The 26,497-nt window shown below is 42.2% G+C and overlaps 2 protein-coding genes across 7 annotated transcripts in view; one reads left to right on the top strand and one right to left on the bottom strand.

The window, feature by feature from the left end:
- The window catches only part of abtb2b (ankyrin repeat and BTB (POZ) domain containing 2b), a 52,152-nt gene extending 46,366 nt beyond the window's left edge, over nt 1-5,786 (top strand). Inside the window, exon 17 of the mRNA XM_085164824.1 lies at nt 32-5,786. Coding sequence (XP_085020950.1) covers nt 32-265 — 234 coding nt within the window. The 3' untranslated portion in view covers nt 266-5,786. The remainder of the gene's footprint in view (nt 1-31) is intronic.
- brsk2a (BR serine/threonine kinase 2a) overlaps nt 2,829-26,497 on the bottom strand; it is a 205,350-nt gene continuing 181,681 nt past the window's right edge. For 2 of the 6 annotated variants that reach the window (XM_085164826.1, XM_085164825.1), the window contains 11 exons: nt 24,750-24,914; nt 23,512-23,609; nt 22,444-22,594; nt 22,142-22,207; nt 14,539-14,599; nt 12,379-13,183; nt 12,207-12,255; nt 11,178-11,301; nt 9,854-10,034; nt 7,950-8,039; nt 2,829-4,190 (listed from right to left, as the gene is read on the bottom strand). In XM_085164826.1, coding sequence (XP_085020952.1) covers nt 4,018-4,190; nt 7,950-8,039; nt 9,854-10,034; nt 11,178-11,301; nt 12,207-12,255; nt 12,379-13,183; nt 14,539-14,599; nt 22,142-22,207; nt 22,444-22,594; nt 23,512-23,609; nt 24,750-24,914 — 1,963 coding nt within the window. In that variant the 3' untranslated portion in view covers nt 2,829-4,017. Of the gene's footprint in view, nt 4,191-7,949; nt 8,040-9,853; nt 10,035-11,177; nt 11,302-12,206; nt 12,256-12,378; nt 13,184-14,538; nt 14,600-22,141; nt 22,208-22,431; nt 22,595-23,511; nt 23,610-24,749; nt 24,915-26,497 lie in introns of all 6 variants that reach the window. The other 4 variants (XM_085164827.1, XM_085164828.1, XM_085164829.1 and 1 more) reach the window with 4 other exon arrangements.

Below are 26,497 nucleotides of genomic sequence, written 5' to 3'. Positions count from 1 at the left end.
CTGGTCATTTCACTGTCCTTTCTTCTGTCAGGTTAATGGTTCGGTGGAGCTGAGCTCGTTGTGCGAAGGTTACTTCTTGCAGCAGATGCCTGCCCTGCTGGAAAGAGAGAGTTTTAGGAGCCTGCTGTTGGGACCCCCGGGGGCCCGACAAGGAAACAACTCCACTTCGACGCTGACGCACAGCCGGGGTGACTCGCTTGCGGAGGAGCTGGAGACCACCCTGGCTCAACGACTTCGCTCTCTCTACGTCACTTCCCGTGTCTGAAGACAACATGGCAGATGCTGTTGAGAGAGGACAGAAATAAGTGGATAAATGTGGCAATTAAGAAGTCTCACCTTTTCACTGATACAGAATCAGATCTGAAGTGTTTCAAATACAAGTTTTCTTGGTAAAATCTGATTTTTGTGTGTTAAGGAGCAATATTTTGACAAGGGCACAGATTGGTGAGATGCCTGGCAGTGATTTACTCTGTGGGCATTTCATACTTTGTGCCAAGCAGTCCATGAAAATGTTTTTTGTGACGTACAGCGTTCCGAAGAAGAAAATATGATGCCTTTTCTCCAGGGCTCTCGAGACTTTACTGGACGAGCAACAAGTTGAAAGTCTGAATAATAAGACAACGCTGCCCTCTAATGGACAAAGCTTGCAACATAAATAATTGCCCTGGAGGATTGGGATCAGTGGCAGCCTCACAGTTTTGACTGAAGCAATGTAAAGTGATTACAGACTGAAGCCTTTATTGAAGAATTGAGTGAGGTGGCCTTTTGATGCTGGACTTTAAACTTTCTGTTCTATAGCGTTGCATAGTGGGAGCAAGGCTGCAGCCTTAAACTCCCTGCATCAATGTAAGCTTCGGATTAACAAATCTACTTTTTTAATGTAAAAGCTTTTATTTTCTGTTTGTTTTTTAAGTACGATGAGAGTAATGAAACATTTCAGAAGAGTGGGATGGACATTTTCTATTTAATGAGGAAAAAGATGTGAGAGTATTTAACGGGGTGCCCCCTTTTTTATTTTTATTTTAATCAAAGCAGATTATTAGTATGGAAAAAAAATGCTTCTGCTGTTTTACCAGGTACGCTCTAACAGTTTATTAAGCTTGTGTGTGCTGAGGTTTAATGCTTCGACACAGGTACAGCTGCGGAGGCTAACGTGGGATTTGGACGACAAGAGTCTGTTTTTGTGCTGGATACATTATTAAACCTGGTAAACAAATCATTTCACGTGTGGAGTGTTTTGGACTCACCTGGAATCGGGGAAAACGGCAGATTTACAAATGAGGAAGCCTACAAAATGGAAATAATTACATATGAAATACAGTCTTACCACAAATCGCATGTGACATAATGAGGGGGGGAAAAAATCGACTGCATCGATCTTAACTTTGTTTATGAAACCTTTTCCCTCTCTGGGCTACACTTACCCTTGCTTGCACCGGTAGAAATAAGGATAACAAACACACCATAACTGAATGAGTTTATTTGTTTCAGCACTGAAGATGCTCACAGTTATGTTTTATGGGGATTACAGTCAGTTTTGCTCCTGCTCTGTCAAAAGACCCATGTAGGCCTCTGAATCGTTGGATATCCTTAGTGCTGCTAGCTTCCCATTGTAGAAAACAGAAAGGAGGGCGCATATCAGGGTATTGCTTTGTGTTTGTAGTACTGGTATCCCCTCCCTGTGCCTCTACTACTAACGGGTAGAGAGCCCAGACCTCAGAGCCTTCCAGAGAGAGGTACAGAGTTGAGGAAGCATCCTTCAAAAACTTTGTGCACAAGATAAGGAGGAGGAGGACGAAGGGAACAATTTAAAAGAAAAAAAAGAGCCAGAAATAAAAGCAGAAAGGGCGGGAAAGTAAGGGACAGAAGGGGAATTGAAATTTTAAAAGGTAGTTTTGTGGAAAGAGAAGTGATGAAGGCTGAGAGAAGGAGTGAGTTTGGCATGGAACATTAACACTAAAGCCATGCAAAGAAAAGCTCATGTTTTGACATGCACACAGCAATACAAGCTAAAAGCACAGAGCAGGAATCCCCAGCATTGTTGAGAAGACAATCAACCCCCACTTGGCTTGTCTGTCTATTTACAAAGAGAAGAAGCAGATCAGGATCTGTGGTGTTCTTCTCCTCCAGCCTGGCCTACACGCACAATAATATGAAACTGACAAATATCAATAGAAGAGCATATTCCCTCTCCAAAAAGAGGCTAAGTCTACATTCTTAAATTACTGGTAAATCGTTTTTTTTTTTCCAAGAGTTCCCACAAGTTCTCTTTCCCTCTGCAGAGAGAGCACGGAAAAGAGAATTTATGACTTGTCAAAGTTCACATAATTCAGTTAAAGTCAGACCAAAGCAAAGGAAATAAAAGTTCTTTTTTTTCTCTTTTCTTTAAATGTCCCATTTACGAACACACAAGAGGGTAATAAATAACATTCAACTGACCTAACAGCTTTGTTCATATAAATAGCCAAGATATAATAAATTAGGAAATCAAACAGTGAGATGAACAAACATGAATAAATAAGGACAACAATACAAAAATATCCACAGTTGCATTTATCACGTCATTTTTTTTTTTCTCGTTTGTTTCTCTACTCCTACTGCTGGTAAGTGAGACTAGAGAGAGGTTTAATGAAAACCAAAGGAAAAAACGCTGCAGATAATAGGAAACAGGAATGTTTGGATCGTTATTGGGTCAATCAAACAAAGACGTACATGATCGTGTAACAAAAATACACAGAATTTAAAATGACAGTAAGTGGCAGGCTCAGGTTTACCAACCTGTTCCTATGGTATCTAAACAGTGTCACAACTAGACATTTCTTTTTCCTTTTTCTTTTTTACATAAGAAATGATATCAGTCTGTACAACAGAATAGATCATTCATTTTAAATACCCGAATATCCACCCACTTCCCTCCCCCAACCCTATACTATCATTTAATATCTCCCGCTGCCCTTTTCTGCTCGCACCCAACTCCTCTCTGAAAACACAATTCCAGTCTGTTTTGCAGCAATAGTATTAAGTCTAATAAAGTCAGTTAGTATTTCAAACCCAGTTCTTCACAAAGAAAGTACATTATAATAAAAAGCAAACAAATACAATCCAGCAAGCATCCGTGTCGGCTGTTTGGGCTTTCCACAAAACTCCTTTCCCTTCTCTCCTCCTCGTGTTTCTGCATGTCGTCGTCTTTTTTTTTTAAATGTTCATCATTGTTGATACATCCCAGAGTTTTTGTGCATACTGGATCTGTGCGTGTATGCGCGTGTATGTGTTGCGTATGTAGTGTTTTTGAATAATGCTCGTTTTCCAATTAGCAAATGCTCCTTGAGGTCAGAGAACGGGGATAGCTGGTGAGGGGAGGTCTCGTTTTTATTGGGGGGTGTGTGCTTGTGTGTTTCTAAGAACGAGAACACTACGGGATTTTTTTTTTTGTGTCTACTTCTACTGATGGCTGCCAGGGGTGGAGTCGGGGTGCAGAGGAAGATGAAGGTAGAAGTCTGCATGAAGGGTCTGTTTCCATGGTAACCCCTCCCCCAGCACACCGCTATAAGAAGAGTCCTCCGTCAACAATTGTCCGTCTCTCTTGGCACGCTGGAGGGGTGTGGAGGGGTGGTCGAGGGAGGGCGAATGGAGCGGGGAGCAGGAGGATGGACTTTAATAGGTTTTCTGGATAATTCCTGGTATCAGAAACAAGTCAGGTCATCACACAGGTTAGCAGCAGCATGGGAGCAAACAACTGAGGCCCACAGGTGATTAGATGGTTAGGGTACAGGGGTGGTAATGATGGTGGACGCTGAGGGGTAATGGAAAGGGTGTGTGTCTGTTGTGTCGGTGCAACATGTTGTTTGCAAAATATCACTTTGATTCTTTTAATATATTTCTATCTATATAAAGTCGTTTTATAGAAAAGATGTCCATAAATGATTTATATATATATATCTAGCTATGTACAGATAGCATATTCTCTCTGTGTCTCTGGCTTAAAGTGATACTGGCATGGCTACAAAGCGCCACGGTCTAAGATTCCTCTGGTGTCCCCACAGATGCCACCGACAAGTGGGCTCTGTCTCGGCCTGCAGCGGGGTATTTGGTGTCATTATTTTCTGGGTCATGCCTCCGGACGTGCATGGGTGAGGGGCAGTGCTTGGAGGGCGTGCCATGGGGGTAGGGCACCTGTCCATTCTTCTCGTCTGAAAAAAGTTGTTTAATTACGTCAAAGAAGTTACTCAATGGGCTGCCTAGGTACACAGATGGGAAGAAAAAGAGGACAAAAAAGGGGGGAAAGAGAGAAGACAGAAGAAACAAACTAATGAACAATGGGGTTCACAGGAGAGAGAGATGGCTACATGTAAGGCAGAGCGAGCAGAGGTGAGGAGGTGGTAGACCCACGTACACCGTGCAAGGATGAGAACTGCCGAAGCAGCCGTGTTTAGACCACATAATGCATTAGCCCCGGCGAATCATGCATACGTTTCAGCGCAATCCACGGAAAAAAACACAAGTGCCCATTAAGTCGATATAGTGTCCAGCGTGTCTGAACGAGTTTGGTTGGCCAGAAGCAGGACAGACAAGATGATAGAAGCGAAAAATGAGAAAGCGTGGAAATTCAAGAAAACGCTTCCTGTCAAAGAAGCATTACTGCTCCCCCTGAAACATAAAAAGTCCTGGAAACCTGTCCTCCAGCATCAAACCTCTGACACATCCTCAATGTAGGTGTGTCAGACGTTTGGTTTGACATACTAATCATGAGTCGTGTTTTTGCCAGCTAGAAGCTGGCACGCTTTTTATTTTTCCTTCAACCTCAAGGAAACAGCATCACTTCTCGACTACTGTAATTCCCTCTACAGGGACCACATCCAAAAAAACATCTCTGATTGTTTCAACTTAGCAGATTCAGAGAAGTTACTTCTATCCATGCTACACCACACTAGCCACCTGTTATACACAGAATTGACCTTAAACATTTTATTTTTAAATACTTATACAACCTCAGTCCCATCTCCATTACAGACATGCACACACCTTATGATCCTTCCCACTCCTCGTGACAGAGCCTCCCGAATTATAAAGAGTTCTGTATCCATGGAACTCCTTACCAGAGGAAATTAGATTTGGAAGTGTCTACTTTTAAATCACTCCTCAAATTTTACTCCATTGTGAACTATTTATGCTGCATTCTCTAATACACAATTTTACTGTGTTTTGATATCATAACCATAGCACTGAAGGGCAACATAGACTCATTAGTGAGGCTGTCTACCTTGTGGTAATTGTTCATAGTGATGTACATCAGCGGTCCCAACCTTTTTTGCGCCACGGACCGGTTTGTGCCCGACAATATTTTCATGGACCGGCCTTTAAGGTGTCGCGGATAAATACAACAAAATAAAACTAGTACCGGTACCGAAAAAAAGAAGATTTATTCACAACACACGTGAAAAGACCCAGGAAAACCGAATTAACGATAAAAATGATAACAAAATAACGCTGAAAACCGATAAAAACCCTGAAAACTATACATTTCACACTTGAGCCTCAACTCTCGCGGCCCAGTACCAAACGACTCACGGACCGGTACCGGTCCGAGGCCCGGGGTTGGGGGCCGCTGATGTACATAACACAGTAAGAGACCTGAATGCAGTGTGTGTACGTATGGACAACAGTACGCATGCAAATTATACAATTATCCCACTGTAGATAAGCATTAAGTACACCAAACATAAGAAAGGAAGCAAAAAAAAAAAAAAAGAGGTGATGATCCTTTTGTTAATGGTCCGCATAAGCGTGACTGATCAGTCAAAAACAAGACTGTTTCTGACTTCTTTGCAGAGTCCAAGCAAACAGTTACAGCATCAGTTTAAAAAAAAAAAAACAGACTGAGGAGCTACACGGACAATAAAGCGCACAAACATGCTGTGTCTACCCATCAGCAAAATGTAGATTATAAAATAGAATTTCTTTTCTTGAGGTAAAACGTTCTGTTATCAGTCTGTATGTACTTCCAGTATGACGACTGCCTGCAGTATTGCGTAAATTAGAAAATTTGTCATATTAATTAATGAGCAATTGCATGCAAGTGCACATGTAAGAAGGCCAGTAGTCGTTTCTACTGATCCATTATCCTGCAGGAATGTGGCTGTAGCTAACTTCTTCCCCATGTTTATACTTCTAATTCCACATTAGTCAATTAACTCTTTCCCAATCCGGATTGGGAATCCATGTTTTAAAAAGACTACAACAGACTACATAATATTGCCTTTTCTCAAAAGCATCTTTATCTGAATGAATATACTTCCTGCATTCCTCCATACTTTAGCTCTTCGTAAGTACAGGTCTCAGAAATGCTGTCATCATTAGTGATTCGGGGCATTAATGACCAGGTTTATACAAAGCCCTTTGACACACTGTTATGCAAATCAACTTCTATTCTTAATTACAGTCACTGACTTTTATTTTTAAATCCCTTTTGTTCAGGTACTACTAGACGTGTGCAAGTGGGTCAAAGTAAATAGAGAGGAGGACAATAGGACTGTTTTCATGCTGATTGCTTCTCAGCGTGATGCCGTAAAGACATTAATTCATTCAACTCGCCTTTGTCAAAAATAACTTACTTTGACTTTTAATACTAACTGTATCAGCTAACACAAACTAAAAGTAGTGTACTTTTCAGTATCTATCCATCTATTGCTTTAAGCGGTTCTCATATTATACTCCAACAATGTCATCTCTCCTACAGAGACAGCCCACTACGTCAAAACCCCCACCACCATTAAAACCTAATCTAATGTAACTTATTGTAATTTTACCCTTCCCACACCTCAGCCCGGTAATGAGCTGCGCGATATAAAAAGATCAAAAATAATTGGTAAACTTACTGAGGCACAGCAATGATAACAGACTGTTAAATATCATAACAGCTGTCATGACTGCTGTTCATTTCTGAGTGCCAATGAGAGTAATTTTGCGTAAAAGACACAGAGCAAAGACACAGCTCACACTTAAAAAAACTGTAGTGGGACATGCTACCAAGACCTGCCGTGGAACTGGAAATGAGTTTAAGAGGACAGAGAAAGACGCAGACATGGTTCACAACTGGTAACGTTTCCTCCTGATGTTGTTTCCTTGTCTGGCCAGCAGATGGAGCTCTTGGATGGCAAGTGAGACGCATACAGCTCACGATGATTCAAAAGAGTCAACATGTTAAGAGCAGAAAGGGGTGAGTTGGAGCCCTACGACTCTTCATCATCCAGACTTCACTTTTATGAAACAGTATCGAGCCACAACGGCACAAAAAACGTGCTTACATCTGCTGAAACTGTCACCTCGGAAACTACTGAAAAGATGAGAGAAGAAAGAGAGACTAATATCATCAAGTTCATGTGTGAATGGCTGGGTGATGATGATTGTTGACCTCAGAGGTGTTTGCACCGTGCTTTTAGCGGTGGACTGGTGAACATACAGAGAGTGAAAGCGCACGGGATGCCTTGAGAGCGCACTTATCAGGTGTGGTGTCGCTATTTGGCGCAGTGCAATGTGGGAGTGTGTTAAGGGGCAGAGGTGTTGCCATGGTGACAGGCTCCAGTGATCAGTCTTGAAAGTAGGAGTAGCAGAATGCGAATCGGCTCACCCTACCTCTACTCTAATCTTCGCTGCCAGTGGGCAGAGAGACAACATTTGACCCGCAGTCGGTGCTTGAGAGCAGCTCCCACCCTTTCATAGCAGCGAGGCACGGGCATGCAAAGGAAGCCGATTGGAGAAGCAGAGAGTGGCTTGAGGATTTCGAGCAAACTGAGAAGACGGGTTGGATTTAGCTTAGCTATAGCGGCGAGTGTAGCTCATCAAGGGGCGGGATGGGCAGATGAGGCGGTAGGGGAATGGGTGAAGAGGTTTTGGTAAAGGTTTGGAATTTCTTTTTTTTAATATTTTTTTGAAAAGGAATTCTTACTCACCGGAAAGCTGTTGGACCCCAGGCTGGTCGTGTGTGCTTAACAACTGGCTCTGAATCGTCTCCACTACTCGTTTAAAGCGTCGGCTGGGTCCTTCACAGAGACATAGATAAACACATGAATGCTGACATAGTAGACCTTTCATGGAAAACACTTACAGTTGTCTTGGTAGGTAAAGCAAAAGTAGCATAAATGACGTCTCTATTCCATTAAGTGTGTGAGCAAACCATGACAGCAAACCAGAATGCACGAAAGCGGCACTTCTACGAGTTCAATGCTGCCATCAATAGATCTATTCTCTTCTGTGACAAGTCATGGGGTGCTTTTCACGATGCTAACTTTTGCTTCCTTGCCTCAAACTCTCCTCCAGTGACTTGAAAATCATCGCCCCTTACATGCACCACAATGAGACAAGAAACAAGGAAGTTTCTGGAAAGGATTAATATTCATTTTTGGTGTGAAATATACACAAACACATCAAATGCAACTGATTATAAGAATGATCCCATACTTGCACGTGTCTTGTGCATACCTACTGAGAAGACCTAAGACACGTGATGGAGGGAGGGGGCATGTTATTATACTGAAAAACCCCTAAAAAGTCTGTTCAGGGATACAGAGTATCAGCAGCACGAAGGCACACGGCAGAACTTGTACAAATATATTGCAATAACCAAATAGATTTAAAGGTACTGGTTTTTGAAGGCAAAGCAAACAGGGATATGGACGTGGTGCAAAATGTGAGGTGGAAAACTGCAGAAAGCCTGAGATTATAAATGGGGGCCAGCGATGAGTGCTGCTGAGAGCTCCTGCTGTCTACCTGTTGTGTACAGTATACGGTCAGTGACATGAAGAACTGGCTTCTATTACACCCCATTCAGCTCAGCCGTGCCCCCATTTATGTGAAACAGAAAGAGGAGAGTAAAAGAGAGCATGCAGGTGGAATTGTGCATAGCTTGACTTCAGTTTGCTAAATCTTATCAAGAATTCAGGATTTAAAAAAAAAATTTTTTTCATTAAGTTTAACACACCCAACATGCTTTCGGGGAAAAAAAGACTTCAGGCTTTTTTGTTTGTTGAATATACATGACTCCATTAGTTTAAAGTGTGACATTCAAAGTGTTTCACTTGTCATTTGTGAGCTTGAATTTAAGTCTAATGAGATGGAGAGCCAGCTGCTCAAATGCCATAATAATACATGCATGTCTGTCCTCTGTGATCGGTTGAGATCCTTGGTTTGAACTTGACCCTTTCTTTCTTTCTTTCTTGGATTCCAGCTTCAAGTACAGAAGGAAGACTTGGTGTATTGGATTTTTAGAGAACTAATTCCTCCCTTGTATGCAACACAGTGTCTTTCAATACTGTTACAACACCTTCTCCATTGATTTTCAGTTCCACTGTTACACCGTTTGCATCTACTCGAATCTCAAACAGTGAAGACACATGTAGGCCAAACTTCAAGTGCCCACAGATGATGTAAACTGAGACAAGTGTTAGTTCACACGAGCCACAAAGTTAAACCTCGTCTGCGATTCTGACAGGTCAGCTCGTATCAGTTTCCAGCCCACCGTCGGCTGATTGTTCACATGACAGTCATTCGTGTATTTAGCTTGCAAATCTCAAACAAGGCTGATTATTTAAGTTGCTTTAAATGATACACATCTGCAACCCCACTCTACAAGATCTTCTCATTTTAATCTGGTACCCGACTTAATCAGCGTCAAGGATGCTTTTCCTGCTTCTGCTTTTCCACAGAAGTGTGGATACCAGAGCCGTACCACCAAATATAGCGCTGGTGAACATTCTGCTTGACTGTAATTTCCTGAACAGGGACAGCCTTTCTAAAAAAAAGCGTAGAAGCAGGTGAAAATGTTGAGATGTTTCGATGATTGCTGAAGAATCCTAACCTGAGAGCAGGGTGAAGGTTACAGAGTAGATGCCATTCTCCTTAGTGGCAGCTGTGCTCTCTGTGTAGGTGATATCCACCTGAAATTTCACCGGCTTCTGGAAGACTGTGGGGCCGGCTGTTGACTTGTACTCTGCTCGAAAAGAGGTCTGAGAGATGACACTGTGGCTCAGGCTGGGAATCTGTGGGGGCAAAAAAGGAATCATGAAAAGAAAATGTCAGAAAGAGGGAAAAAACAAACAAAACAGGAATAAAAATAGGTAGCACAAAGACACGAGTAATGGGATTATGCATAGGAAGCACTGATGTTAAATTTTTCTCCCACACCTTGCAAATGACAAGGTGAATAAACCCTCATTAAAATACCCTCCACATAGTACGAGCCACATTTGAAACTCTAAGGAGATTAATGCCTCGGGGAGTAGCCATGCATGCCAGAGAGACTTAAGCTAATGTAATCTTGAGTCATCCAACAACATTGCACTCTCCCGCCTAAAATGAATTTGTATGCCCAATGAACAGGTGAGCCCTGAAATTGTCACGTTTTGCCATAGTGCTAGAGAGGGTTTGACATTCCATTAATGCCAGAGTGCTGAGAGGTATAATTCCACTGATGCAGGTGCCAATCTCCTGTCTGGAATACCAGCTAGCATAACCCAAAGGAAAATGTTTCCTCCAGGGATGAGGAAACAGATTTGACATTGACCCACACCGGCAGAGTTTGTACACTTAGACTTTGTTAAATCGAACTGGGGTGAGGATGGGTTCTGTTCAATTATGTACTCTGAATATCAACGACCACTGCTTAATGTTTCTTGGTACTGATTCTGCTGCGCTTACTGAAAAAGCTAATGCTGCCTTACATTTCTGCATGTATTTGTAGAACCATGCAATCATAAAACACAACACACACGCACGCAATCTACACTTTTTCTCACCCTGCACATCTAAATACACAAACACACATGCTCAGAGCACTGTATTGAGGACAGGGCATCTATATGCTAATGACCAAAGCTCAGTGTTGATTTTCTATTGACCTCAAGTGGGTCCACAGTCAAAGAGAAAATAGAAGCGGTGAATACAAGCAGTTTACTGGATTGCTACATAAATCAGCACCATGTTAGCAAACACTCAGAGCGTGCCTGCCTCGTAGCAGAGCCAACATCCCGCATTAGAGAGCAAATACCCAGGTGATACGGCTGCATTCGTGCACAAACAGATACAGTGTCAGAGAGAGGTGGGGCACGCAGCAGATGGGAAAAGGGTCAGGGGTTCAGCAGAAGGGACGAAGGAAGAAATTAGCAAAAGCGTGGTGTGTCTACCGAGAGAAAGGCTTGAACGATGTCTGCCTTGATCGAGCTGAGAGGTTTGTCTTTGATGACGATGAAGATCTGCTCCTCTTTTTCCAGGTTGATGAAGTTACCAAACCAGGATTTTTTGGCAAGTCTGTGAGGAAAGAAACGACAAAGTCATTTAGCAGAATATAAGCCCAGTGTTGTACACATACATCTTTACACAGCTGACCATTTTTGCAACCTTGTTTTAGTTCCCTATCAGTCTATTGATTATGAGAAACAACCACCTCCCCACAGATCTGTAGGGATTCAAAGGAGCAAACAGAGGATATTCCAGTGCATTGTGTATGAATGGATTTGAGGGGGGTGGGGTGAGATAACTGAGTCTCTCTGTGAACAGAAGGAGCAGAGGTAGATGAATTTACTATTGGCCTCAGCCCAGGTGCACTTCCAACCACTAGTAAGCCATATGGACTCCTGTTTTCTGGCATTAATATTAGATATAAGAGTTATAATATTTAGCATTACATTTAAATCAATATATAAAAAAATATGGAAACAAATGTAGATTAGCCTAAAGAGATGCACTGTTCTGCAGCAAGAGCCTGACTACAGCTCACGTGACTGTATACTTCTGGCCGAGCTAAAACAGGGTCTCTCTCTTATCAATTTTCCCAACTTCTTTCAGTTGGGAAATTCCTATCTAGCCAGGTGGAAAGGACCAACCCAGACAGCAACCAGCCAACCAAACAGGCATATCTAGGCCAACCTTGAGTTATCAGGCCCATGGGAACTCAAAAGCATCACGCAGGCTCGTCCTCCCTCCCTCATAACCCACTCGCTACCTCCTGCTACTGTCCTCTTTCCAACTCAGACCAGACCGGAGGTCATTACAAGGCAACTCAGCAGGCAAAAATCAAACATTCATAGATGTTACACTTTCCAAAACATCATCCTATCGAGAGTGAGCCTGTTTGAGCCAGTGGCTAAGGGGCTGAGAGGTTATGCATAGTTATGATAGCAGTGGTGCTTTCAAAATGGACAGCGTCTGCTTACTCTGGGGAAGACTCTGGTGTGAGGCTGGACATCTCCTCTTGTGTGGGAACTGTGGAAGCAGAGTTAGATCCCAAACGATTGAGAAAGACTTAAAACTGTCAAAAAGTATATTACAGTACAATGTACAGTAAAACTTTTGGGGAAAAACCAAGAAGTTCAAGCTGAAATCTACCTTGGAGTTTCCTGCGATGGAAACGTGGCGAGCCCAGGAAGCTGTTCTTGATGGAGTTGAGGCGCGTCCTCCAAGGCATGCCTCCAATAGAGGGGCTTGGGGGCGGTGTTGGAGTAGGTGTCCCAGCTGGGCTGTCCTTGGGAGTGTGCACTGGGGTGCCCTTTGGGGTGGGGAGGGGGCTGCCTCGAGGGGAAGGGTGAGGGGTAACCTGTATGAGGGGGATAGATTTGGGTGGGTGGTCAGTAAATGGAGAAGGGGCTGGTGCTACAGGGTGAAAATGGTGCAGCCTGATTGGTGACAGGGGCAACACAGGGCTAAAGGGCACAGAGAACTCTCTGTGCCCTTTAGCCCTGTGTTGCCCAGGGTTGGCAGCATAATGAGCTCGTCGTACTTGGGGGCTGTTTAAGATGGTAGCACTGGCGATGGAGGATGAGGAAAACGGGGAGGATGGGGAAGATGGAGAAGTAGGGGTGGGAGGCACAGAGGCAGAGGGTGGCTGTGATGGAAGCTGGCAGGGAGTGGAGGATTCTGATTTGGCTGCAGGTTCTGGATCAAGGGTGGTTTCAGGGAGTGGGTTTGATCGTGTGGCTTGGAGGGGCTTTGGGACACTTTTGGACTTGGCAGGGAGCGTCTGTGTCTTGTTGAGTGCTTCTGCCAGGGGCTCGCTGTTTGGAGCGAGCGAATTGGGGGTGGAGATACGCTGGCCTGCGCGATTTGGAACGGGCTCAGGGGACGGACAGGGACTGGTGTTAGGGGACTGGGACAAGTCTGGGGACTGAGGTGGTACACCGAACTTTCTGACAGGCTAGATTAAAAGAATAACACAGCCAAGAGGAAGAAGAGGTGTAAAACAAATGCATGCAAGTACACAAACACGCAAAGCAAAGGAAAGGAAAGGAAAGGAAGGGCAAACCACCACACAGGGAAAGGAAGAAGTAGCCAAAGAATTTTGGAGGCAGGTAACAAGTGCACACACATAGGAAAGATGGAGGAATTGCAACAACAAAAAAGAGAGAAAGAAAACATGATAAAGACCATTCAGTGACTCGTGTCAAAGCAAAACAAAACAAAAATGAAATGGGAATAACAATACCAGCAAATAATGTGCACACTTTAAAAAAATCCAAACAAAACACAAAAAAAGAGACTTTATTTGCATAAAACACACAAGGCATTCCCAGCAGAGACAAGCAAGCAAACACAAACACACGAGAGACACAAAAGGCCAATTGGTCTCAAAAACAAGTGGAAGGTGGCAACTCTGCAGTCAAATTTCCTGATTATTTATTGATGTACTGCTTTTGCATGGTTCATTTGCACTCGCACCGGTTCAATATTTGCCTTCAACACATTCCTGTCTTCCAGAAGCTAAGTCTGAGAAAATAACCCCACACAGAGCTTCTTGCTGAGAACACAATCCAGGCTTTGGGTGGGTTTGAGAAATCAATTTCCCTTTCAGATAAGCCTGCAAGAACCTGTGTGGTGAGGAGCTCGTCTTAGGATCCTGGCTAATCTGGAGCCTTCTCAGGTTAGTCAGCTGGAAAAGTTTACTACAAGCTCCCCAGCTTTGAGCAAAGGAAAGTGGGATTTTCCGAAGCATTCCCTGAGCTGGATTTCCAAAGAGCTCAGGCCATAGAAAACAGAGAGAAGGATAATAAGTGCAGAGGATGGAGAGAGAAGAGGCTTTGTGGGGTGGAGAAAGTTTTCTGTGCTGTCATGCCTCCTGTGTGCATTCAGCAGTGGGTTTTACTTGGCATTAACAGAAACATCTAAGCTATATGGACACACAGGAAGCCCTGATATGATACAGGATATGAAAAGGTAATCAAAATGGACCTATACTTTCTCAAAACACAAAGGTAGATCCTTCAAGGCTGATAAATGTTTATATAACGGTAAAACAGATTGGTGGAAAAATATTGCTGTGCAGAGAAATATTGTTTTCTGTATGTGTGTGTGTGTGTTTCTTTCATGGTCAGAAAAAATAATATTGCTTTATTTTCTATTGCTGACATAATACGACATCAATAAAATGTGATCAGCAGTAGTTGGTTGGCCATTATCCCAGAAGGTTAACAACTAGTTATTTAAGAACTGGGTCAAGAGGTGTGTGTTTTATGTGTGCGCGTGTTTGGATGTGAACTGAGGATTACGACTCACCCGTGGGCTGCTGAGCGGGCTGGTGGAGAGACCAGAGGAGGCTCCACTAATAGACCGCGACCTGTGGTACAAAAACACAGGAGAACAGTAATTTGTGGTATCAACACATGACCTGTTATGTGTTTGAATGAACGCTTGGTTACTTGTTACACGTTATTTAGAAAGCGGAGCAGCATACGGAGCCGTCATACTAAGCACACGGGTTACTATCAAGCCCCCTGCAAACACCAACACCTACCACACAAATAGGATACATGTATCACAACACAGTAAGAGCACTGAGGTAAAAACGACTACCAGCAATTAATCTCACTCAAAAGTCAGTTTAACAGATATTGATTTGACAAATCTAAACTTCCCACACACTGGGACTCCATCTAGCTTTAAGCCACATTTAAAGTTTGATAATAAACCAATCATTCTGACTTCTTAAGCCTTTAGGCCACGAAACTATCTCGAGAGGGAGAATGAAGAGAGACATTTGGTTGAGCGCCATTTGTCATGTTTGTCTTTTCCCTCGCAGATGCCGTCAATAACCCCTATGAGCGGAGTCCTGTTCAGAAATGAACAATCACAGCACAATCTGTCTTCATCAAGCACGCACACATGTACGCACACAGACACACGCGCACACCCAAAAACAACGCCTGTCAACACTTGGAAACACCAGCTGCTCACTGTCACAACACTGTTCTTTTTTGTCATTCAATCTAATCATACCCCTCTTCCTTCTCTCCCCCCCCACTTTCTCTTTTTATGTCAGCATGGGTGCATTTATTAATGTATGTCTGTAGCTATAGATCTTTTGTCTCTGCTTGAATAAAGGAAGAGATAAAAAAGCAGTGAGTACTTTTTCTTTTTAAACTACCTGGTTGAAGAAGATCTAATGAACAAACTTAAGAGACGGAGCTCGTTTAAAAGTAAAAAGGGAGGATGGATGGGAAAATAAAGAGTTTGTGGAGTAACAGGGACATATGCTCACTTCTAATGCTGGAAGCATTCCCACAAGACCACACGGCATTCGAGGAGGCAAAAACTAAAAATGATTATGGCTATCAGCCTAAAAAATGATAATACTGTTATAACAACTGCTACAGCCTTAATCATACTCCTGAGAGTAAACAAAGCAGAATAAGGAACATTAAAAGCTACCAAGAAAGTGAGGGAAATTTAGAAACACCCACTGGCGAGCTATTTTTATAAGTTTACCGCTCCCCTTCTACAAATTTTTTTAGTGCACACATCCTTTTACACACGAGTAGGCGTGCCGAGACCATGCTGGCAAGGATTCCCTGTTTCATGGAACAACTGACCAGACAGTTGGTATCATTTACATTTAAGTCCTACAATCCACTGAGACATGGCCACAGTTGCTCACTGCAGCGCTTGTGACCATGTAGCCAACTGAACTTCATTTAAACATGGCCAAAACACGACGTCCTCCGGCCATTATGAGCATATTGTTAGGAGCACTCTGCATCTGTTAGTGTTGGACCGGCAGGCTTATAAAGCTAATGTTGCAGATGGTTATGCTGTACAGTAATAGGCTGTCAGAGGCTCACCCTTGCTTCAGAGAGAGGATAAAATGTTGTTCAGTGCTTTATTTATAGGGAACAGCGTACACAAGGAGAGAGTCATTTATCATGTATCACAGAAACCACAAGCCCACATTATTAAACCTGCACTGGAGACAACATCGTAGCAAGCTAGCTACTCTCGAGCTACTCTGTGCTTGTGTGCTCACTATGTTTACATGCACATACAGTATCCTGGATTTATTTTTGGGATATTCTGGCTATGTAGCGCACGTGTAAAGGCCATGCTGCAACAAATCTTGAACCCTCCCAATTGACTGTTATTATAATTATTCTTCTAAATCATTTTTAGCGCTTTTTGCTTTGCCCTTGGACATCATTTGCAGTAAGCTAGCTACTGATTGGTTTCCCCTCTTTGCTATAACATGTATACTGTGGGTGTTATCACGTGAATTTCATTTAGCTTAGCTTGCTTTACTGTAGCTGTGAACATGGCAAATTTATCCCGATACTACATGAGCCTCATCATTGCCAAGTCACTCAAAGCAGTGTTGCCAACTCCTCAGTAAGGAAAATCGCTATTGGTTGTCCTAAAAGTCGCTAGAAGTCGCTAAATGACGTCATCACATAATTTGCATAATTGGTCATGCTAATGGAATTGTAACCTACGCTGCTGGAGAGAGAAATAACATCGTGGACGAGACATAAAGTGAGCAAAAAACGTCCTAAATGCATTTAGAATTTATTTAGAACTACAAATTAAATTTCTTTTAGCAATTATTGTTTTTTGTAATGTCTTTCACGTCTTTTTTAGGGGGTCTGAAAACTCGCTAAATATAGCGACAAAGTCGCTAAGTTGGCAACACTGACTCAAAGGACTCCTCCCCTGACAGGTTACCTTCTTATCAAGGGAGGAATACTGACCAGCCTGATGCTGAACGTACCAATTCTAAGAAATCTTACCGCTTAATATTCCAGGGCCAAGATCACTGATAAAGGGGTTCCTTTTCAGCAATATATCCAGTAGCACAGTAAATTCTCTAGATTTACTGGGTCAGCTTGGCCTCTCTTATATTCTGCCATTCTGCTCTTAGCTGCTGGGTGACAAGGCGAGAGAAGAGAGTCATCTTTCCAATGCTGACAACAACCAACTAAGCTTCCTGCTGTGTCTGCAATCAGAAGTTGTAACTACAACTATGGATCTCTGACTTTGTCTTGAGTACAAGAAGCTGATGGCATCGTTCCCAGTAAAGTGCATGTTCACTGTCATGACTATCAATGGACCCGTACATCAAGAGTTAGAGTCATAACTGATGTTACTCTTTTCTGCTCAGATACAAACTTGATAAATGCAGAATGTGAAGACTTAATACCCAGACTTTTATGTCTGTGTAAGAATATTGGTGCATGCAGTGTTTAACAGAGACATGGGCTGTATCCCAATTCAGGGTCTGCAGCCTTAAAGGCCGCATTTTAAGGCCGATTACGTCACAGTGACGCGACGAAGGCTGTCCCAATTCGAAGGCTGCTCGAAATGCGGCCCTCAAATGCGTCCTTCATTTCCCTGAATTTTAAGGACGTGGCGGTGTAGACTTCGTGGCCCAACATATCCCAGAATGCATAGCGCGGCGGTGGGTGTGGATAATTTTGCCGAAAAAAAAAAAACCGCGGATGAGGGGCGCCGGAAGAGTAACATAGTAAACTAAGTACTGAATATTATGTCACTTATTTATGTGCGAATGTTTAATAACGAAGAACATTAAAACATTACTGTTGGCCACAAGTTATGTGACATTAGTGACGTTTGTACTAACTTGGTTTTACAGCCTTTACTTTAAAATATACGCTGTTCAATAGCTGACCTTAATCTTACAGAGAATGATCAAAGCTCATGTAGAAACAAACAAACAAATGAACAAAAGATTTTCTCCTTCATTTCTGTCAAACAAAGCTGTATGAAACGTTTCCAGCTGTTAGTATCATGGTTGCTAGGCAACCTGGGCAGCGCAACGGAGGCTAGACCGTCCCATTTCACAAGCCTCGCACTTCCGGCCTTAGCGGTCTTTGAGTACGCGGCCCTTGAGGATCGTTGAGGCTGCGTACTTTAAGGCTGCAGACCCTGAATTGGGATACAGCCATGGTCTCTGGAAATACCCATTGCTATTTGTGGACAATAATACGGCACATGTACTGAACTATGTTTTTCTTTCTTTTTTGGTTGTTGTTGATACAATTTTGATACCTATTATGGTAGTTCTCTTATCTAGTAGTCATTAATTCCCATAAGCCTATTTTCAAACAGGACCCATGTCCTCAGTATGTGACCGCCAGTTGTCAGAAACCCATCCAAAGCGCCTGGGGAACTAACGTGTGGCTGCGGGGGGGTGGAACAAGTATAACAGATTCTGGGTTGAAGGCATGGACTGAAATAAAACAAAATGCAAGAAAAATAAAATGGATGGTGCCAAGAGCCAAACAGAAAATGAACAACACTGCCAAAGCCAAAGCACAATACGACTGAGATACATATTCCCTTTCTAGCACCTCTATATTGGCTGCTTCTTACCAATGGGCCTCTTTTTACACATAGTAAGCATTCATATAAATCCACAAACTGTTTAAAATCATTTGCTTCTTTGAACCTCAACAAGTCCCCGCAGACTCAGTGCATTAATATTTACAGCTCAGTTCCTTAAATGTCTAAATATAGCAAGACCTCTGCAGTTTCTGTAGTAAAGATCACAGTTTAAGGTGTTTTATTTGTGCTTATTGTAGTCTCTTAAATAAATTAATGTCAGTAATTAGCAGGCGAGCTGACTTCTTACGACTGCTCCGACTACTCCACATTCAAACTGCGTGAAGCAACTAGAGCAAATCTCTAATAAAGAAAAAAAATCAATTGATATTCTCTCCTCCTCGCTGCAGCACTTTTCCATATTTCATTTACATATCATTAACCTCCCTTCATTTCTCCTGGCGTGTTGTTAAGATTTAAAATTAAATCAGTGGATTTCTTATGCTTTGAGTTAAGCTTTAAATGTCTTTTTAAGTGACATTTTTGCATGGAAAGATTGAAACGGACATTCACATGAGAAAGTCTCCATGTGCATTCCTGCACAACATAGCTACCGCACCTTTATTCCAGCTCTATTCATCCGTACTTCATATGAGCAGTCGAATTAACAATCATTTGTATGAAACTAAAGTGAGGGCTGATACTCTGCAGGCAAAATGCCCAATAAAGGACAGGAATTCAGACATTTTTGTTATGCAATTTCAGATCAAGCCGTTTCCCCCTCTCTTTCACTATTTACGCTGGTGGAAACGTATCCTGTCAAAACACATGTTTCAAAGTCAGTCCGCTCTCTGAGGCCCTCTGATCTGAAGTTCTATGAATCTTCTGCGCTGTCGACAAAAGTTTGCTGTTGAGGAAAGATAAGGTTAGGTTCAGACAAAGTCACTTAAATCTTTGGACGTTATTCTGCTACGTACGCGCTTCCCCAGCACCATCGTCTAACCGCGCACATGCAAGCAAGCACATGATCAAACACAGTGTGCACAAGGACGTGATAAAAGCCAGAAAAGTTTGAAAAACACACACAAGCGCACGCACCAAAATCAAGATTCACACCGACTTTGTTACTAACTTCTTTTCCCCCTACTGATCAGATGGATAGTTATGGATTGCAGTAGGGGGGAAAGACATGTATAGCAGGAGAGCAAGATTTGATTTGATTTGGAGGCAGAGGGCCTGTGGCATACCTACAATCTACCACAGCCGATAGGAAGGCAGACAGAGAAAAACTAGCAGCATGTCCTCATTAGCATAGCAATTCCATACTAACAGAGGGGGGTGTTTGGGATTGAAGGTCAGCAGCACACAAGGGACCCACGGGAAAGATAGAGACAGTGGCGATATACAAGAGTGGCGCGGTGCCCTGGAAGAAATTTGGGTATAGGGAAAAGAGCAAACAAACTGATCTGAAGCTGTATTGAAGAAAGATGCAGCAGAGCTGTTTTTGTTGACTGGAGCTGCTGATATGCAAGTTTGAGACGCAAACGTTGTCCTCATAAAATCGACTTTTAGAGCCCCTTTCTAACATGTGTGTCATCGTCAATCGAATTAATGCTAGCAGGCTATTATTAATGGTTTATCCAGTCAGTGCAAACTGGCCTTTTTTTGGGATTCTAGTTATGACTTGAAATGAGATGAGTCAGAGTGAAGGGCAGAAAAAGGCAGCTACTAAACTGAGACGAAGAAATAAAGAAGAGATAAGACATGGACCGCCTGAAGGGATGAAGAGGCACAGCAGAAGTGAAGAAACAAAAGAGGATGAATCTTAAACTAGAATTTGGAGGCACCAGCAGACAGAAGGAACAAAAGCACGCATGTTTAGAGGTGGGAGCTCTTGAAACGGATTCAAAACGTCTAAAGTGGCTTCCCTCGGTGAAATGGTACGAATCACATTCTCGATATTTTGTTGTCGGCAAAGCACTACGGAGAAAAGTTATTAATGCACCTGACATTTGAAGAACTTAACTTTAGGACTGCATTTTTTTATTCTATATAATAAATGCACTCCCCACCTCTCCATTTATGCTCTGTATCTCTGAAAGCTTTTTCCAGCACTCTGCCAATCTGACTATCATTAGGCAGATCAGGTTATCATCCCCTCAGATTCAATCTTCCCCGCTGTCACAAATGTCACTGCCTCTGAGCACAAATGTGCGGTGTGGCGATATATTGGTTGTTCAAATAAGATGAAGAGAAGGATTTTAAATCAGGCCGCTGTGCCTTGTGGGGGTGTGGTTCCGGCTTGACTTGAGCATTTCTAAAATAGAGAAATGGAAAATTGTTCCGCAACTAGAGAAAGTGGGACACGGTATAGGAGAAGTGATTATCAGTGCATTCAGATTACCAAACGAAGAGATAATTGAGCTAACGGCAGAATGAAGGGGTGGGGGTAGAAATATTTAGCCTCTGAATTGCAAATGAAGATTTCCCTGGTTTGAGATGAAACTTAATTAAAAGAGTTAAGTTAAACTTCAGAAGAAAAGCGTCTATAGAGTCAAGCTCAGACGATTACGGTTCAGCTGGGCTCAATACCAGTTGACATCAGCTGATAGCTCAGCTCGCCTACCTACACATGCAATTAGCAAATCTCATACAGGGTGAGCTATTTAGGCTGCTGTAAACGGGCTAAACCCCAGCCTATTCTTTCAGTCTCATATCTCGTAACTGCCTCTGTTTTTGCACCTATGTGCAAGGAGCCATGCATACTGTGGATTAAATAACTATCTAAACTGCTACTAAACTACAAGACATGTGAAGCAACCACAACAAGCAACATATGCACTTCGCTCTCGCTCTGCAGGCCTACTTGTTGTTCCTAGAGTATTTAAAAGTAGAATGGGAGGGAGAGCCTTCAGTTTTCAGGCCCCTCTTCTGTGGAACCAGCTTCCAGTTTGGATTCGGGAGACAGACACTATCTCTACTTTTAAGATTAGGCTTAAAACTTTCCTTTTTGCTAAAGCATATAGTTAGGGCTGGACCAGGTGACCCTGAATCCTCCCTTAGTTATGCTGCAATAGACGTAGGCTGCCGGGGGATTCCCATGATGCATTGAGTTTTTCCTTTTCAGTCACCTTTCTCACTCACTATGTATTAACAGACCTCTCTGTATTGAATCATATCTGTTATTAACCTCTGTCTCTCTTCCACAGCATGTCTTTTATCCCGTCTTCCTTCTCTCACCCCAACTGGTTGCAGCAGATGGCCCCGCCCCTCCCTGAGCCTGGTTCTGCTGGAGGTTTCTTCCTGTTAAAAGGGAGTTTTTCCTTCCCACTGTTGCCAAAGTGCTTGCTCATAGGGGGTCATATGATTGTTGGGCTTTTCTCTGTATCTATGAAGCGCTATGAAGGCGCTATATAAATAAAATTGAATTGAATCATTTAAAAACAAAGATTTGACTCAGTAGAAAAAGCCGTGCTGCATCTTTCTTTTGCCTGAATAAGTGAGACAGAGAGGGGAGAGGTAAAAGCGTGAGGGGTGAGTGGCAAATGAGTACCTTTCTTCTTTGCTGCATTTTGTACTGGCGTCAGGAATATCCAAGCTTTTACTGTAAACTGATTTACTACAGTGAGACAGGAGATAAAGTGAGCAGAGAGTCAGTCTCTGTTTATGTTTGTCTACAATGCAGCCTGCTGACACTGGATCCAGACTCACTGTCAGAGCTGTAAAAACACCACAGGGCTGCTAGATCCTCCTCACACACAAACGCAGGACAAGGTCTGTCTTTACTGGTTCATTTAAAAAGGTATTGATTTAAAAGAAAAAAGAAAGAGTTTTTCTCCTCACTTCTGCGCGTACCTTTGTCCATGCTGTGTCATATCGATAGCCCTCCTGGCCGGGACAGGTGAGCCTCCGTCCGTGACACTGAGGACCTCCATGGACTTCCTCTCTGGTCTCCTCTTGCCATGACGATTCAACATGGGAGAGTCCACTCTCTTCCTCGGAGGATCTGTGTGTGACAGAAAAAGACATGGCGATTTGGAATAAATGCAAAGCACCAGACACTCGCCATGTTACTGCGAGTATATCTATGTGCTGCTCAGTTTTGTGTATATGTGAGGGTTTGAGTGATGTTTAGGGCTGATCACAATGACATTTTAACTAATAGTGAATAAGTAATGGTTTCCTCCCAGACCTTGAACTAATGGCCACTGTATTGACTGTATCACATTCACTGAAGAGGGAGTCTATTCATCAAGATGTCGGTATCTCAGAGCAGTTACTCACATACACACATTTGCACGTAATACTCCTATTTCAGTGTTCTTGTCAGAAAATAACCCTGGCAGACGTCTAAGCAGAGCATCTCCGTCTCTACTCAGACTTCTGTGGGTGGAAATCTGTGCTTGGTTGCGGTGTACGGCTGATAGAATATCTTTTCTCTTTTTTGAAGAGTTAATATCTGAGCCAAAGCAGTTGAGGGGGTGACAGTTTTTAAAAAAAAATAAAAAAAACTTCTCTGCCCTATTGACACCGTCTATTTCTGCTACTACATTTCATTGAAAAGCTTATTTATTTTCAATAAGCAGAATGCTTTTTCTACTGCAGAGCCAATCCACCGCTACTGGAGCCGATCCAATTTCTTCTTAACAGAGGAAAACACTGCAGGATCGTTCAGAAACTGGGAGCATTCATGAGTTACCTTTTTGTAGTGCTTAGGATTGTGCAAATTGGATGGTTTTGTTTGTGTAAACAGTAGTCAAATCCATGACTAGTTTAAAAAAATCATTAAAAAACAGGCACGATTCTTACATGGTGGTACAGTTCGTACGTACTGTGTGTCACTGTGTGTGTCTTTTTTAAAAGAATATCATTTTCTAATGTTACACTCTTTATGAACAATTCTCTCGTTGTTCCAGGGCTCACCAATCTCATTGCGAGGGGGAAGATTCTGGTCCTCCTGACTAGGGTACCTCTCCTTTCGATCCAACAGCAAGAAGTAGATCATCTTCTCTTGGTTGTCACTGCAAAAAGGTGGCAGTAAAAAGACTACTGAAATGTCAGGAAAAGTAAAAATACTTAATTAATTCCCACACAACCATGCGTATAATTAGATACCTAGGGTGTGTAGGGGAAAAAAAGTACTCATACCATATCAAACTGTAAAATCCCTCACTATGATTAATGTTCTATAATCTTTTGAGATTCTTCGTGAAGCACCAATAAATATCCCACATCATTAAAACAAAAGTTTAGTTTTACAGATCATTAAGCCGTCGTGTAATAATATGCATGCATTTTTTAAGACGCGGCACATCTCTATGTGCAGAGTCGACTGGTAAGTTTATGAAAGTCTCAAAACATTACGAGTTCAACCTTTTCTTTCTCAGTAAATCAGGAAGCCTAATATCTTTAGCCTCTAGGCCAATATTCTCTATGCAAAATTCCCAGGGACTGGCCCTCTATAATAGAGACAGATTGGAAAGCAGTAGGAGGCAAAGAGACAAGGACCTGCAACTTCAGCTAAAATGAAACAGGGGAAGGGAGATAGAGACCACAGATTTTCCTCCAGACCAGCACTATTACGAGATCCTCCCAGGAGAAAGGAAGAAAATGGAAGGGATGGGTAGAGGGCACGGTGATGGAGTAATGCTTGCTTAGCATTAAAGTGGAGAGGATAGGCAAATGTAAAATAGTGGTAAAGGAGGAAAAGGAAACAAAGAAAAACTGCAACATCTGCACACTGGACACACATTGATAACAAACTGTATGAAAGTCAAGGACGGCATTTAGACGCACACACACACAGTAGAGAAAAATATTAGAAGCTGCAACTGAGACACAATTATTAAAAGCAGAACAACAATTTGACCCATGAGCATGTTCACAGTGGAAACCAGGATCAGTTTAAAGGGAATGTATCTGGTGGCAAACGGTGTAAGTGCTGTGTGATAACAATTAAGTGATCTATGGCTTCTGACATCTAAAGCGACAGCCTCGCAGGATTTTACAGGAGCTGGGGAAAACCAAGGCTGAGTGAGCACACAGACACAACACGCCTGTCCTTTCATTGCAGTGCTCTCTTCTTTTATCAAAACAACCACCGATCCCCATTCTCTTTTTTCTCCTTCGCACTACTGTGTGCTGTACGGCCATTTACTCACTCATCTGAGAGCAGGTCTTTCAGTAATTTGTTTTTGTCTCTGAAGCAGCCCAAAGAGTGCATGCTGTCCAGTACGTCGGGGTCGATATCTTCTGCAGAGGGCAGGCTGCGGATGGTCACCTTCCTGGGAACTGGCTGCTCTGGCTCTGGTTCATTTTTGCCTCCTCTGTTAATAAAAGACATTCAAAAACAAATAAGGACAAAATCAGTGGGTTTGGTTGCTACTACTGCTAATTTTCAGTAATTTAATTCGGTTTTTTCATATAGAAACTTGCATTTGGAAGACAATTGTGTAAAATCGTAGATGTACAAACTTTAATATGACCTTTTGTGTCAGTATGACTTTAGTTTATATTAAGAGACTTTTAAAGTCACAGGTTTTCCTCAGGTGTAGGCACTTTCGCATGTTCCAGAGGGTGATTGTGTCAGCAGGATTCAGGCAGATGACTTAGTCATGCTGTTATATTCAGCAACCTGCCTCTTCTACTCTGGCGTGATTTCTAAATGCAGTTTCTTCATTATTATTATTATTAGATTAATTTATGTCACCTTTTTCTGCTGTTTTTTTACATGCACACACACATTTATATTCTTTAGGATTGAAATAAAAGCTTATACTGCACAGTTCATTTTCACAAAGATTTCTATAATATTCTAGATGTTTCTTTCACACACAAATCTACTACTTCTGCAAATGCATAGAAGTTATTACAGAGACAGATTTGAACTCACACACTTCCCCTTTTTACCTCTATCCCTGAATCTATTATTTTTCCTTCAGTGAACCCGGTGAAGCATAAACCTCACTGGCAGCTATTGAAATGACACAGACCTCCACTTTTCTATATGCTGTGAACTTGTGAACCAGGCCTACATTGATTGTTCACCCCACATAACCACCAACACTCCTGTTTCAGTATGTGCATATAAATCCGGGTGGTAAGGGTAATGAAAAAGAAATCTAAATATATAACAGTCCAACTTCAATAAATCAAGTCTTCATGAGGACTTAGAATGTCGACCCACGGGTGAAACTGTTACTTAAGTTTTGATTTATATGGAAAGCTGGTGAGGTCATAATTCGCCGCATTCTCCCTGCTGTTCAATGTTTTATTATCACCAGTTGGCTGACTCTTCTGGCAAAATAAACACTCAAAACAGGTTTATCTGTGCTCAAAAACCAAACATTTCTTTCTTTTTAACATCCCACAGTTAGTAAAATGAAAGCACCGCTAAGCATACTTTAGACAGGCGTCAAAACATGAAAAACCGTGGTCATAGCCAGAGATGGGCAGTAACGCGTTACTGTAATCCGATTACTTTTTTCAAGCAACGAGTAAAGTAAGGGATTACTATTGCAAACAGGTGAAAATAGAGCAAAAGGACCGCTAGTCTTTGATGTTATTTATTTTCTGCTGTGTTTTACTTGCATCTATTTGAAAGACTGAGTGTAAACACAAAAAATATTTTATTTTATGTGCTGGAATGTGCAGAAAATAGGTTTAAATATTAAACTAATTTCTTCCAGTCAGAGAATGTTGCATATAATTAAATTTTTGCTTGATGCATAAAGTTAAAAGATTAAAACTAATAAAACAAGTTTTAAAAAGACACTTTTCCATTTGATTACATTTTGTATGATGGATTATGCAGAAAAAGTAGAATTGGGCTGAAAGATCTATCGCTTTATCACCTATTCGGGTTGTAAATGGTGTTTTTAAAAGGTAACTAAGTAACTAAGTAATTAAT

This window comes from Neolamprologus multifasciatus, chromosome 7 (genome assembly GCF_963576455.1).
Source record: "Neolamprologus multifasciatus chromosome 7, fNeoMul1.2, whole genome shotgun sequence".
Taxonomy (NCBI): Eukaryota; Metazoa; Chordata; class Actinopteri; order Cichliformes; family Cichlidae; genus Neolamprologus; species Neolamprologus multifasciatus.
Note: the sequence above shows the minus strand (reverse complement) of the source record. Positions and strands in the feature narration are given on the sequence as shown.